The 16,903-nt window shown below is 38.9% G+C and overlaps 1 protein-coding gene across 2 annotated transcripts in view; it reads left to right on the plus strand.

Moving 5' to 3' along the window:
- The first annotated feature begins 999 nt into the window (after positions 1-999).
- MYBPC2 (myosin binding protein C2) overlaps positions 1,000-16,903 on the plus strand; it is a 128,596-nt gene continuing 112,692 nt past the window's right edge. For both annotated transcript variants that reach the window (XM_069741152.1, XM_069741153.1), the window contains exon 1: positions 1,000-1,092. In XM_069741152.1, the coding sequence (XP_069597253.1) occupies positions 1,071-1,092 (22 nt within the window). In that variant the 5' untranslated portion in view covers positions 1,000-1,070. The remainder of the gene's footprint in view (positions 1,093-16,903) is intronic.

Genomic DNA, 16,903 nt, shown 5'->3' on the forward strand with positions numbered 1-16,903 from the left:
CCTATAATTATTTTGATCTGATGATGACACAACAGTTTTTTCTTGCGAGATGACTTATTCTGTAATTTTGAGTGACACCATTTATTTTGTCATGTACACGTATTGAAAAATGGGGAAAAAATACATTTGGTTTGGATGAAGAAAAATGGAAAAATGGAAATGTCACTTTTTTGGGGTTTCGTTTGGATTTTTTTTTTTCAATTTTTTTCATTTACCTTATCAGATAAGTATTTGAATATTTTATTAGTCCGGACAATTGTGCAAGCAGCGATACCCAAATGGTTCGTTATTTTATTTTTTTGTATTTTACTATTAAGTTTGGACACTAATTATTAATTTTGGTAAGGTAGAGTGTCATCATCTTGTGCGTGTTACAAGAGGGTCCGTTTTTTGTGTGTGTTTGTTTTACTTTCTTTCTAATACTGTTATAGAGTTTTTACTGGGGTCCAAACTTTTCGAGTTAACTCTTGACTGTAGATATAGGGTGAAGGTTTGTCTGGAAGTGGTGGCCATTCATTCTTGCAGAAGGCAAATTATTTGGGTCTAATGTGGGTCCCTCATCTATTTTTTTTTAATATTAGACTTATTTTCATAAATTTGGATTATGGAAATCATGACTTATGTTCTCAGCACCTTGAGATAAGAGGTTCTTAGAGAAATATGTACAGTTCTAGGTATTTTTGACCTATGAGAAAGTGATTAGCTGCAGCTCGGATTCCCCTCCTAACTCTCGATTCTCAGTGAGGTTACATGTAGGAGCAGCTGGTTCCTCCATCATACTTATAGCTGGAGTTCACTTCATCTGAGCGTCTCGAAAGCTTTAACAAACTCAGATCCTATCCCTTCCCCTGCTTGATACTATTAAGGCCAGGCCGTGAATCCACTCCCCACACCCCCCATCAAGAAGTTTAGGGAAGTTTATGGAATGACTTAGGAATTTGGCAACCAGCTCGTGGGGTCAAGTGACATTCATCCACGTCTCCCAGGAGAGCAGAGACTGTCTTTAAAGAGACAAGTTGAGCTGTCAAGAGGGAGATTGTGCCTGGACCCAAGAGGAGGGTGACACAACCATGCCTGAACCGGCAAAACCTGGTAGGATTGTCTTGGATCTCTGATATATTAGCTATTAATGATGGGCAAAGATTTATTTCTAGGTTTTTCTAGATAATGTCTGATGATGAGTACCAAAGAATCATCCCTTCATTCGGGATATTTCAGGATACCTTCCAGGATATGTTAAAAATGCATCTCTTACATCTACAACCGATTTGGTATTTTTATATTATTTTTAAACCTAAAATTGTGAATAACTGATGGAAAATGGCAACGAGAAACCAGAAATGTGAAACGTCAAGAAAATGAAAAACAATTTTAAGTTCTCAACTTGTCCAAGCTTTATAATAACCGGCAGCGCTCTGATAGAGGAGCAGCATCTGAGCCCAGAATCCAGCGTCCCGATAACAATATTCCGAGATTATCACATAGACACAAATAATAGCAGCGGGCAGTGTGGGGGTCGCTAGTTACAGCTGCAGTTACTCATGTGCGCAGAGAAACACAAGTAAATGTGCAGAAAAACCTGTCTGTAATGTTACTGGGACATCATTTATAGGATTTGCTTTACTTCTAGATTGTATCTATCACAAATTAATATCTCAATTATATCATCTGTCATCTACTATCATCTATTATCTCTCTTTTATCTATTATCTATCTATCTATCTATCATCTATCTATTATCTATCAATCATCTATCTATTATCTATTTATCATATATCTATCTATCTATTATCTATCATCTATCTATCTGTCATATATTATCTATCTATCTATTATCAATCTATCTATCTATCTATCTATCTATCTATCTATCTATCTATTATCTAAGTATCTATCTATCATCTATCTATCATCTATCTATCTATTATCTATGTATAATCTATCTATCTATTATCTATGTATAATCTATATATTAACGATCTATCATCTATCTATCTATCTATCTATCTATCTATCTATCTATCTATCTATCTATCTATCTATCTATCATCTATCTATCTATTATCTATCTATCTATCTATCTATCTATCTATCTATCATCTATCTATTATCTATTATCTATCTATCTATCTATCTATCATCTATCTATCTATTATCTATCTATCTATCTATCTATCATCTATCTATTATCTATTATCTATCTATCTATCTATCATCTATCTATCTATTATCTATCTATCTATCTATCTATCTATCTATCTATCTATCTATCATCTATCATCTATTATCTATCTATCTATCTATTATCTATCTATCTATCTATTATCTATCTATCTATCTATCTATCATCTATCTATTATCTATCTATTATCTATCTATCTATCTATCTATTATCTATCTATTATCTATCTATTATCTATCTATCTATCTATCTATTATCTATTATCTATCTATTATCTATCTATCTGTCATCTATTATCTATCTATCATCTATCTATTATCTAAGTATCTATCTATCATCTATCTACTATCTCTCTTTTATCTATTATCTATCTATTATCGATCTATCTATCTATCTATTATCTATCTATCTATCTATCTATCTATCTATCATCTATCTATATATCTCTATCTATCTATCTATTATCTATCTATTATCTATCTATCTATCTATCTATTATATATCATCTATCTATCTATCATCTATCTATGTATCTATCTATCTATCTATCTATCTATCTATCTATCTATCTATCTATCTATTATCTATCTATCTATCTATCTATTATTGATCTATCATCTATCTATATATCTCTATCTGTCTATCATCTATATATTATCTATCTATATATCTATTATTAATCTATCATCTATCTATATATCTCTATATATCTCTATCTATCTATCATCTATCATCTATATATTATCTATCGTCTATCTATCTAGATAAATTGCTTCGTTTTTTTATAAATACTTTGCGATTTTAACCAATTAAAACAAGATCTATCAGTAGATTTACTATTCCAAATCAGTGCATTATTAATTAGTCCCCGAAATCTGATGAGACCGGTGTACTTACTTTGATGATATATGTCAGAATGGCTAGAGTTTTCTTTCCTGATATGAAAATGAGCATTTTTTGGAGTCCAGGCAGGAAAACTTCTTCTCCCAACAAAGGACTATATAACCATCTTAACATCCATTTTTTAAGTATGTACACCTGCCTCATCAGGCCTAAGAGATCTATTTAACATTGTAAGTAGTTTGCATTGTGAATTCTGGTGACAGATCCAACCTTGGAGTGATGACTGGTGGATATCAGCAGTGACATTATTCCCATTCTGATGCTAATGTGATAACATGGAAGGAATATAACACAGACTTACTGATATTGGTCATCATGGCCAATACTACAATACACTGGATTAGGTTATATCTTATAAGAATGTGCATTTCTTTCATATATGTCTTATACCAGATTGGATTCCATGTCTTACAATCTCCATCCTCTGAACTTCAGCCAAGACATAAATAGCCGGCATTCACATCTTCTTAAAATAATTGCTTTATTGATCCAGTAGTATAAAAAGGCACAAAAAAAGGTTAAACATAACAGCACAAAAATTAAAAGGGCAGAAAAGAAATATCGGCTGCGCTCCCAGGCAACATGTTTCAGACTTCCACGGTCTTGGCTTGACAAAGGACTATGCAGGTCTGAAACATGTTCCTTGGGAGCGCAGCCGATATTTCTTTTCCGCCTTTTTAATTTTTGTGCTGTTGTGTTCAACCAAAGAAGTCTCTGGGGACCATGGCAGTTGGCTCTTCAGCAATTGGAAAGTTATCCCCTTTCCTGTGCTTTCAAACTTAAGAATATCTCTTAGAATAAGTTCAAGCATGAGATATGAGACTGGGAATTGTATAGTGCATCAAAGGGTTACTTTGAAAAATTTGCATCTTATAACCTAGACATACAGAGCTGCTATAATAAGAGAAACTCCGCACTCGATTTTTGCAGTAAAGCGAACAAAACTTTACTGCAAAAATCGAGTGCCAGATTTTTCTTACTTATTATATGGACTGGACCCCTTCTCCTTTAAAAGAAGTGCCATATATATCTACAGCATACAGAGCTGTTAGCTATTTGTGCCACGGGAGAGTGAAGGGAGAGCGTGTCATAATCTGCTGACCGACTCATTTGAGCCCTTACAAGGACCATGGGATCCCTCTGTCCACTGATTTCTTCCAAGGTTGGGAAGTTCTCACGTATAAGAGATTGTCCCATAAATATTGACTTTTTTCAGCTTTCCTATCTAAAGAGTTTGAAAAAAAGTAGAAGAAGAAATAAGAAAGGGTCCAGATAGGCTTTTTTTTGGTAGCGTTCACCTTCACAGTGCTCCTCATAGCCACAATCACTATAACAGTAGAACAAGGTCCAACCCAGATAGGCATGAGCCAGCCATCGGAAGGTCCAACCCAGATAGGTATGATCCAGCCATCGGAAGGTCCAACCCAGATAGGTATGAGCCAGCCATCGGAAGGGCCAACCCAGATAGGTATGAGCCAGCCATCGGAAGGTCCAACCCAGATAGGTATGAGCAAGCCATCGGAAGGTCCAACCCAGATAGGTATGAGCCAGCCATCGGTGCAATTTTCTCAGCCAAACAGGAGACCTGTAGGTAAAGGGGCCACTACCAACTCCAAAGCAGCTGGAATTGTTCATTGTGATGATATATTGGACTGCAAAGAGCCCATATAATGTTCTTGCATAGAGGACCTCTTCCGTCTGTGTCCACCACTTGAGTAAGCATTAGTAGGTCTTCCATTTTTTTGTCGCCTTCGATCTATATATACTCAAGAAGGGAAGGTTACAGTGATGCCACAGGAGAGAGGACAATTGACCCTAAAATCTATCGTTGGAATGTTTCATCTGGAAACAATCCTTAATGTATTTCTGAGAAGAATCACTGAGTCAGAGTTTACGGAAGGTTACCTATAATTACCATCTTCTCCGGCAAATCGTCGCTGACACAAACTAGAGCTAACGCTAAGGTCAACAGCGATCATGCAATCAGGCAACACAGGCCCCCCTCTTAATTTAGGAAACATTTTAAGTGAAGCCAGTTGGCAAATATATTCTCGCTACTTCTAACTGTGACTTGTCGTGATGAGTTCTGCGGGCTAATATAAGACTAATAGTGTGTTAAGTGACCAAAGCTAATAGGTTAACGATATGGTGAAATACAAAAAAATAAGAGTCATACAGAATGTTATTAACATAGGTGCATATGGAACTCAGCAAAACCTAAACTACTGTACATTAAAAAAAATAAAAATCCATGGAAATCTGTTTCACCGAAAATACTTTTTTTTTACTTTTTTGGTAAATCATACTAGCTTTTGTAATAAAATAATTTATTTCTATATCATCAGACAAAAAAAAGCTAAGTATACTGCAACAATTTATAATTTCCTACAATATTGCAATTGCTGAAAGGAGAGTTGTAGAATTATGGAAATCACAAGACGGATAGACCGGTAACTGATATGCAAATGATGGCAAAATTTTCAAAACATCTCGATTAATTCAGCATGGAGTGTGAGTGCCACGTGCAGAGATCCTCGTTAAAGCCTTGGCTGCTATCAATGAGCTTAATAATTTGCACTAGGGTAAATCATCAAAATCCGCTGCTGGCAGCTCCCTTGTGCTCTTGCCGACCAAGGATGTCCCAGATGTGCTCAATGAGAGTCAAGTCTTAAGATGCTGCAGGCACTCATAGCATGTTTAGGCCACGAAGGCTGCTCTCAGTAGCGAAAGGAACCTGTGACCTTCTGTTGTTGTGTTGAAAAATGGCTCCTGGGACACTTTGGAGAAATGGATTCACCACTAGTTCCACAGACAAATCTATGTAACACTGAGATATTAGTGTACCTGGAATAAAAATGAGAGGAGTACAGCTATCATACATTATGTCACCCCACACCAACATCCTGTAGTGGTAGTAATATTGGTATGATGTTCTTTCGTGACGGCCTCTTCATGGCATTCCTCACATGTTCCCATCCGATTTAAAGAATGGTCTTAGTGATCCCTTCTGTACTAAGGTTGTAAATAGAAGTCAGATACAAAGCTTAAAGGTACCGTTACACTAAACGATTTACCAATGATCACGACCAGCGATACGACCTGGCCGTGATCGTTGGTAAGTCGTTGTGTGGTCGCTGGAGAGCTGTCACACAGACAGCTCTCCAGCGACCAACGATGCCGAAGTCCCCGGGTAACCAGGGTAAACATCGGGTTACTAAGTGCAGGGCCGCGCTTAGTAACCCGATGTTTACCCTGGTTACCATTGTAAATGTAAAAAAAAAAACACTACATACTCACATTTCGATATCTGTCACGTCCCTCGCCGTCAGCTTCCCACACTGACTGTGAGGGCCGGCCGTAAAGCAGAGCACAGCGGTGACGTCACCGCTGTGCTTTACGGCTGGCGCTCACAGTCAGTGCGGGAAGCTGACGGCGAGGGACGTGACAGATATCGGAATGTGAGTATGTACTGGTTTTTTTTTTACATTTACAATGGTAACCAGGGTAAATATCGGGTTACTAAGCGTGGCCCTGCGCTTAGTAACCCGATATTTACCCTGGTTACCAATGAACACATCGCTGGATCGGCGTTACACACACCGATTCAGCGAAGACAGCGGGTGATTAGCGACCAAAAAAAAGGTCCTGATCATTCCCCAGCGACCAACGATCTCCCAGCAGGGGCCTGATCGTTGGTCGCTGTCACACATAACGATTTCGTTAACGATATCATTGCTACGTCACAAAAAGCAACGATATCGTTAAAGAAATCGTTATGTGTGATGGTACCTTAAGGCATCAAACAGTGTCTACAAACCATAACAAGGGATTTGCACAACATTGGGCTACAAGCCAGACATCCAGCTACAGTTGCTCATGTCACCACTCTCAAAGATCAAGACATCAATAGAGGCTGAAATGTAAATTTATCCACTTCTGTGACGACTCCTGTTTTTATCTTGCATGCAATAATAGCCGGAGATTGGTCTGGAGAACACATGGGCAATGCAAAGAGGCCTTTACAAGAGAACATAAATGTGTGCCGTGAGCCATTGTTTTAACATGACAACACCATGTTGGTTTGCTACTGTGAGCAGCCTGCACGACCTAAATGTGCCCCCATTGGCTGCAATGTCTCCAATCGAGCACAACTGGGACATCATTGGTCCGTGATCACACAAGGAGTTGCCAGCATCGGATCTTGATGATTCGTCCAAGCGCAGCAGAACCTCACTGATAGCAGCCCCAGTCTATAAGTGTCGGGATCCACGCACGTGGTGCTCACACTCCAGATTGAATAAATTGACATGATTTTCACATTTTGCTTCCATCTTGTCATCATTTTCATATCATTAGCATGTCTATCCATCCTGTGATTTCCATTACTGCATGACTTTTCCTTCTTGATGTTACAATTTCAATGTTGAGGAGTGTACGACCACGTTACTTTTTCAATACTGGTGTCATTTTATGCAGCAGAAGTGACTTTGGGTTCCCTCAGGCACCAGAGATCTAGAAGACTTGTAGATAAACCAGGAAATTGCTGTGGATATAGTCCATGCTGCTGAATAATGTAGGTCCAGACGTATTTCACATAAGGAATGGTGGTTTATTCAACGCGTTTCAAAGTCTAAATGACTTCTTCATCAGGAAAATACCGCATGAATCCTTCATCTTTCATGTGGTACTTTCCTGATGAAGAAGTCATTTGAGTTTGAAATGCGTTGAATAAACCACCATTCCTTATGTGAAACACGTCTCTGGACCTACATTATTCAGCAGTGCAGACTATATCCACAGCAATTTCCTAGTTTATCTATAATACGGTCACCGGCTGACCCATGGATCTGCTGCAGCTGACATTTCTACATGCTTTACCAAAGCTTGTTTCAGGTTAGTGTAATCTGAGTTCATGCTTTAATTCTCCAACCAATAAGACCCTATTTGCACTAATCTCTCCAGCAGTTTATCGTTAGAAGACTTGAAGGGCTGAGGGGGAAATAGTTAAAATGTAATGGAATGCTAAACAGAAAATTCACAAAAAAAAACCCAACAATTCTTACCTTAATAGTCTCTCTTTATTTGATTGTATTTTGTCTCATATTTCAACCCAGGAGCTCGGCCATTTTCTGGAAACCTCCCTTCTGTCCCTTGTCTGTAGTAGTGTGAAAGATTGATAAGACATGCCCTCCTGATTTAGAGGGCAGGGTTTATACTGGCCACCTGCCAACGAAAAATGTACTGGTTATATTTTTCTTTTGACATCTACTCCCATCGGAGTGACTGCCCTAAATCATGACGCACCAATCGGCACTGCAAACAGCCGACAAAATTACTTCTTCCCATAACCTATTGACAAGAGAGGTTCTGCTTCTTGAAAAAAAATTGTCTTAGAAAACCCCAAATTCATATTCAGGTAAAAATTGTACAAATTATTTGCCAAAATTGGGTTTCAATTTAAATAATAAAGCGTAAACTTTTGCCAAGATAGAATGAACACTTTACAATTAAAATCCAAAGGACAGGTGATAATTTATCGACTGTTGGGATATTTATACCAGATGGGACCATGCATATGCCCAACCACAGTCCAATTAATTCTCTATTGGGCTGCCGGAAAAAAGCCCCATAGGGAAAGAATGGTTCAGCGGTTGAGTATGTATTGCTGCTCCATTTGAATGGGTATAAAAGCGCTCCATTTTGCCGATCGGTGGTAGTACCAGAGATTGTCCACCTCATTGATTAATAAGCTATTGCTCATCCTTTAGATGGTGAAAATGGTGAAAAGTTTTGAAAATTTTAAATTCGTACATCCCTACTGTGCACTCGGAGTCATGCAGTCATCTTTGATTATATTGCATGTTCTATAATCTATATTGTATACAACTGATGTGAACCATATGGCTAATTACTACCCTTTCGGATATCAGATATGCATGACATTATCTCAAGTAGCTGGCATTCCGTTCACCGCAAGTGAAGACTTTACAGGGCAAAGGGTGGTCAAAGTGTTTTTTAAAGCATCTTGGCAAGAGTGTCGTAGAAATAAAATACTTTAGGGGTATTAGGTTGTCGTAAATCTGAAAGATGTTATTTAAGTTTGTTTTGATCTTCCTTTTTGGAAATGATTAGGAAGGAGCAGTGCCCTTTGAAGTAACTGGTGACATGAGAAAAATATATTGCCTTATTTCAGAGTACGAATGATGGTCATTTTTTTTTCCGAATTAGATTACTTTCATACACGTTAAGGACAATTCCAAGTACAGTCAATTATCCTAGTTCTTTGTTTCTGGACCACAATTCCAAACAGATTCAATTATCCTATCTCTTTGTTTCTGTTGCACCATCAGGATGACCAAAAGGAAACCCTTTCGAACATGAGATGAACATATAAATTGCATGATGTTACCCTTATTCAGGTTGGACACTAGGAACTCAATTCCTAAGAAATTATTTCTTGAGAACTCATGTATTCATACCAAGCAGTCTATAAATTCTTCTTGAAAGGGATCGGGAAGGTGTGTTGGGGAAGTCATCTTTATTCATTGATCACTCCTAATCCACATCGTGGCCAATTCAGTAGACTTGTTAGTAAGGACAATCAGGTTTCATACACTTAGATGCATTATATGTACTGTATCTCATTGTGACTTAAGATCCATAACATTATCAACTCATAATGGACTCGCCGAATTACTTTTTTTGTATCAACACAGGAGCACTCCAAGTGACTACTCCTGTGAATGGTAGAAACTGCTGAGATAGCTGCTGGGTGAATGATCTTTTACGCATTATTTGGCCGACAACCATCCAATATGTATAGTACAGACCAAAAGTTTGGACACACCTTCTCATTTAAAGATTTTTCTGTATTTTCATGACTATGAAAATTGTACATTCACACTGAAGGCATCAAAACTATGAATTAACGCATGTGGAATTATATACTTAACAAAAAGGTGTGAAACAACTGAAATTATGTCTTATATTCTAGGTTCTTCAAAGTAGCCACCTTTTGCTTTGATGACTGCTTTGCACACTCTTGGCATTCTCTTGATGAGCTTCAAGAGGTAGTCACTGGGAATGGTTTTCACTTCACAGGTGTGCCCTGTCAGGTGTAATAAGTGGGATTTCTTGCCTTATAAATGGGGTTGGGACCATCAGTTGTGTTGTGCAGAAGTCTGGTGGATACACAGCTGATAGTCCTACCGAATAGACTGTTAGAATTTGTAATATGGCAAGAAAAAAGCTAAATAAAGAAAAACGAGTGGCCATCATTACTTTAAGAAATTAAGGTCAGTCAGAAATGTATTGCCACAGGTAGATCCATTCTTTTTTCTCTTATTGTATGAGAGTTCATTCTTGTTCTCAGTTTCTGCCCTGTCTCCCCCACATACAGACCCCCAGTTGGACATTTAGTACAAATAATTAGGTACACCACATTAGAAGTGACGCAGCTGAAAGTACCTGGTATCTTGTAGTCCTGATGTGAATTGGGGATCTTTATCTTGTCCGTGGTCATTATAATGGACAGGTTTTACATTTTTCTGATTGCAATGAAAGGTACCTGCAGCTGTTGGAGAGGACAGGGAGCTCTTGACAATGATGCTTCTTAGATTTGGGGGCTGCCTAAAACACAGTAGTAGGGGGTCTGGAAAAATGGATTGTAAGCGGGCATCTTTTTGTAGTAAAGGTTGTAATTTACGTGCAGCTCCCCTTAGCACCTCCAGATTTGGATTGTAGGTGACCACTAGAGGCACCCAGTTGTTATCTTCTTTAGCTTTGTAACGTAGCAGGTGATTCCTTGATGTTCTGGTGGCTCTTGTAATCTGGTTTTCAATTGTTCTTGGATGGTAGCCCTGATTCAAAAAGGTCTTTCTAAGGCGACCAAGGTGTTCATCTCTATCCATGGGGTTGGAACATATACGATTGTATCATCAGCCATCAGATACAATGTGGTGTACCTAATCATTGTTACAAATGTCCAACTGGGGGTCTGTATGTGGGGGAGACAGGACAGAAACTGAGAACAAGAATGATCTCTCATCGCCATACAATAAGAGAAAAAAGAATGGATTTATCTGTGGCAATACATTTCTGTCTCCCGGATCATAACATTATAGACATGAAATTACTTGTATCAAAAGGTAGCTTCAAATCTCAAAGAGACAGAAGAATATGGGAATATAAACTGATGATGACCTTTGACACTCTTAGTGCAGGAATGAATGTGTCGCATGGATTTATGTCTTTTTACATCAATAAGGAACTAAGGAATTTGCCCCTCAGACCATGTGGGGTCATCACAACAGAATTAGACCCCAATTAGAGGACAATAAAACATTCCTTATCTAAGAACTGGTCCAATATTTATGGACATAACTGTTTATCACTCATGGTAATTCTGCTTCTTGTCACCTGTCTTATCCATGTTTTTTTCTGTGATGTGTTGTGCATAAATATGTGATTCTCCAGAAGTTCTTTTAGTCTATGCCTGATGAAGAGACCTGTGTAGTCTCGAAAGCTTGCAATTTGTTACCATCTTTTCAGTTAGCCATTAAAAGGTATCAACTACTGAGGACTCTCAATTCTAAATATTTTTCTATCCACTGGCTAACACGGTACCAAGATATATATCTTTCCTGTAAAAAATCTGGAAAATTTGAATGGTTCCAACTTGGAAGCCATTTGAACATCCTTTTCAGGGTTATTGTTGACTACATGTATGTAGTATGTTCAGAGTATCCTCCTTCTCTTTTTGATTCCCTTTTTTTCCACTGTCAGTCCACACTTACAGTTGTGCTCAGAAGTTTACATACCCCAGCAGATTTTTGCTTTCTTGTCCTTTTTCAGAGAATATGAATGATAACACCAAAACTTTTTCTCCACTCATGGTTAGTGGTTAGGTGAAGCCATTTATTGTCAAACTACTGTGTTTTCTCCTTTTAAATCATAATGACAACTCAAAACATCCAAAATAACCCTGATCAAAAGTTCACATACCCCATTTCTAAATACCTTGTATTGCCCCCTCTAACATCAATGACAGCCTGAAGTCTTTTGTGGTAGTTGTGGAAGAGGTTCTTTATTTTCTCATATGGTAACACGTCTCCCCTTAAACCACTCGAATGTTGCTTTAGCAGTATGCTTTGGGTCATAATCTAGTTGGAAGGTGAACCTCTGTCCCAGTCTGAAATCACTGATAGACTGAAACAGATTTTGCTCTAGAACATCCCTGTATTTTGTACCATCCATCTGCCCCTCGTCTCGGACCATTTTCCCTGTCACTGTTGCCGAAAAACATCCACATAGCATTATGTTGTTACCACCATATTTCACTGTCGGGATGGTATTATTGGGGTGATTAACTGTGTTGGTTTGACTCCAGACATAACGTTTACCTTGGGTGCCAAAAAGTTCAATTTTTGTCTCATCTGACCATAGCACCTTTCTCCGCAAATTCGGAGAGTCTCCCACATGTCTATTGGCAAACTCAAAATGAGCCTTGAAATTTCTGTGTGTAAGTAAAGGCTTTTTTCTGCCCACTCTCCCATAAAGACCACCTCTGTGGAGCGTATGGCTTATTGTGGTTTTATGGACAGATATTCCAGTCTCTGTTTGGGAACTCTGCAGCTCCTTTAGCGTTACCTTTGGACTCTATTTTGCCCCTCTCTGATTAATGCCCTCCTTGCCTGGGCTGACAGTTTTGTTGGTCAGCCCTTTCTTGGCAGGTTTGCTGTGGCACCATGTTCTTTCCATTTGATGATAATGGATTTGATGGTGCTCCAGGGGATCATCAGAGATTGGGATATTGTTTTATAACCCAACCCTGAATTGTACTTCTCACAATTTTGTCCCGGACTTGGTTGGAGATCTCCTTGGTCTTCATGGTGTGGTTTGGAGATCTTCTTGGTCTTCATGGTGTCATTTGGAGATCTCCATGGTCTTCATGTTGTGGTTTGGAGATCTTCTTTGTCTTCATGGTGTTGTTTGGTCAGTGCTGCTTCTTTCTTAATGGTGTTGCAGCCTCTGTGGCCTTTTGGAAAAGGTAAAGTGTGTATACTGACAGACATGTGACACTTATTGCAGAAAAGGGGGATGTCCTGTCACTGAGCATGTGACTTATGATGGTAATAGCTGGTACCAGAAATGTTTATTGACTTCTTAGCAAAAGGGGTGAACACATATGCTCATGACAATTTTTATTTATTTTATCCCATAAATTTAATTTATGCCTATATTTTTCTAATTTCACTTCAACAACTTAGACTATTTAGTGCTGATGCATTACACACAAATCGGATTACAAAAATATGTAAACACAGGTTGCAATGCCAGAAAATAGGTAAAAAGGAAAGAGGGTGAATACTTTCACAAGCCACTAAATATATATATATATATATATATTTTGCACTGACGCCGACTACAATTAGCATTCATAATGCATGGCGATTGACGTAAAAAGGAAAGTCAAAAAGCAGTGTTATATTTGTCATTAAAATTAATTAATACAAATTGATATAAGGTGTACAGTACCTTTTGGAATACAGAAATGAAAAAACTATAAAAGTTAGTTTGTCCTTTACATCTAAAAGAGCTATATCCCTAAGGGGTTAAACCTAGAATCATGACTTCAACGACCATTATGTAGGTTAGGATACATATCGCAGCTGTTAAATATTGACCTAGGGGTTTATGTGTAGGCATATCAAGTGACGTTTATAATTGGAAAGTCCTATGCCCTCAATGTTATAGATGACTGGTATTTAGCATCGCAGCTTTGGGCTTCTTTCCCCATGAGACTATGCGTCCATACCAAACAGTTTTTTCAAATGGACACTTGGTATTGTCAATAAAATGTAAGCAGATTGTGAAGAAACATCAAAAGAAATATGTACACCTATGAGTCTATTCTATTTATACCGGGGAGGGTACCTGACACTATCCATATTCAGCATGGTTACTTGGAACAAATATTGTTTCCTAATAAAGAAGATGTGTCCAAGTATAGAACAGCGTCCACTGTTCAACGAGACATTTTATGGTCACAGAGGGCGAATGTAGATCATTTGTCAACGTAGAAGACCAACTTAGCCAACATTTACAAAAGCAAAATGGAAAATTCTCAAGGGGTGTCCCGAAAACCACTTTAAAAGAGATATTCCCATCTTGTTCATTTATGGTATATCCACAGGATATGGTTTCAGTATATAGTAGATGGGAGTTCCTCCAATCAATGTGTCTAAAACAACGAGGCCATGACGCATGCAGGTATCAGTGGAGAAGTGTTTGGAAATACAATTATTTTGTCTGTGAACTCTGACCACCTTTCCCTGTGGAGTGTTTTTGGCATACAGAGGCAAATGTTGCCTATTGACACCAATTATTGACCTATAATGTGATATATGACAAACTACGCTTTACAATAACAAAGTACATCACTATGACTCTCTATATGTATGTTGAATAAATTGATATCTTTGGATATTTTTGCCGTATGCACTCCGATCATTCCCCGCATAGTGAGTGACTTCTCTTAAGACAGCGAAAAGAAAATGAATGGGGGAACTAATTGTGCCAAAATTCAGGCGTAATTTGTGCCAAAAATACTATCTTTCTTGAATGCCACCATATTTAGACACATGGTGGAAAAGTGGAAAACACATGTGGCTTGGTGGAAAAGGGACGTGGCATAACAAGGCCTACTTTGTGCCAAAATTTGGTGTACATTTCTGGCACAAAGTAAGCCAACTAATAGATGATATAAATTTAAGCCCCTCATGCACATTAGACTAACATCAGCTTGATATTGACAGGTTTGGCCAGCAGTCTAGTGTGTGTTGAGGGAGTTAAGGATCTGGCATGTTTGATTTCAGACCGTCAATACTTTTGGTTTTTCTTCTCCCTGAGATGAGTCAAGGCGAGAGATGTCTGCTAGAGGTCCGAAATGTAAGCGCTCCTGTATGTTAGAAAGACTACCGAGATAGCTGTCTGCTGAACCATTGGCTGAACCATGGTTCATCCGACAGCCATCTAAGATTAATGGGGGGGCGTTAAACTAAACAGTCTAAAGATACTTCAGATTCATCAAAAAGAATGAGATGCCTTGTCAGTCTGTCTAGTTGAAAGATGGCTCTACACTTTTTTCCTTAAAACACATAACATATATGTAACACAACACAAGCGCCACTCTGTCCACTTCTTGCCCATGAAAACTGAAATCAGACTAATTGCGTTTTTTGCCGCAGCGTTTGTACCGCATATAAACGCATGCGTCGTGTTTTTCTATATTTAACATTAAAAACGCATGCATTTTTTTTGTTCGCGTTTTTCCGCGTTTGACGGTGCATGCGTCTTTTTGTCGCTTGCGGCTTGGAGCGGAAATGCAACATGTAGTATTTTTAGAGGCGTCTATTTGCCGCCAGGAAACGCATGTGTTCGATTGCGCACAGTTTGCGTAACAAAAGCATTGCTGTCTATGTAAACGCATGCGTTTTTAAGCACATGCGTTTGGTTGCATTTTTGAACGCATGCGTTTCTCTGCCTTGTTTTGCTGTTTTTTTCTATTTTTTGGAGGATCTCTGAATCCTCTTTTTGTGCTCTTGCTGTTTAGAATTAGGACTCGTAAGCGTGGGGACCCTTGACGCGGGTTACGAGCTTGCGTATTTTGGCCAAAGTATAAACTAATACCTCACAAAAAAAAAATTTTCTTATATTTTTTTGTGTTTTTTGCATTTTTTTCGGGGTGCAGTTGGGCCCATTTTTGTCTTGTAAACTGTGGTGTCTGTTCACATGGGGTGCATTTGGATAGCGCTGGGCAGGCCCGCCTGATCTAATAGAAGGGTGTCACTACTAGGCTTGCCTGGATGCTGTGCATCTCCATTGTGTGAACAGCGCCACATACAAGTCTTTTATGTGCAGCATTGTGCCAAGCAGCCACCCCCTCCATTAGTTTGGTAGGTTGAGAGTGGCTGCCTCATCGGTTATGCTGCACCTGTGTTGTCTCCATCTTAACCACATGGGTCCACTGCATCCTGATAGTGCATTTGTTTAGAGGCCTAGGCAGGTAAGAAGCTCTGCCTTGTTTTGCTGTTTTTTTCTTTTTTTTTAATAGAGAAAAACAAGTCTAGACACTGATAAGCCACTCCACACCATCAAGGTGATAAAGGGATCCAAACCCTAACCCTTAACCCTAACCCTAACCCTAACCCCAAAGGGATCCAAACTCTAACCCTAGCCCTAACCCTAACCCCAAAGGGATCCAAACCCTAACCCTAGCCTTAACCCTAACCCTAGCCCTAACCCATACCCTAAGCCACCATCAAGGTGATAAAGGGATCCAAACCCTAACCCTAACCCTAAGTCACCATCAAGGTGATAAAGGGATCTAAACCCTAACCCTAACCCTAAGCCACCATCAAGGTGATAAAGGGATCCAAACCCTAACCCTAACCCTAAGCCACCATCAAGGTGATAAAGGGATCCAAACCCTAACCCTTAACCCTAACCCTAACCCTAACCCCAAAGGGATCCAAACTCTAACCCTAGCCCTAACCCTAACCCCAAAGGGATCCAAACCCTAACCCTAGCCCTAACCCTAACCCTAGCCCTAACCCGTACCCTAAACCACCATCAAGGTGATAAAGGGATCCAAACCCTAACCCTAACCCTAGCCCTAACCCTAACCCTAAGCCACCATCAAGGTGATAAAGGGATCCAAACCCTAACCCTAACCCTAAGCCACCATCAAGGTGATAAAGGGATCCAAACCCTAACCCTAACCCTAAGCCACCATCAAGGTGATAAAGGGAACCAAAC

This window comes from Ranitomeya imitator, chromosome 10, assembly GCF_032444005.1.
Source record: "Ranitomeya imitator isolate aRanImi1 chromosome 10, aRanImi1.pri, whole genome shotgun sequence".
NCBI classification, from domain to species: domain Eukaryota; kingdom Metazoa; phylum Chordata; class Amphibia; order Anura; family Dendrobatidae; genus Ranitomeya; species Ranitomeya imitator.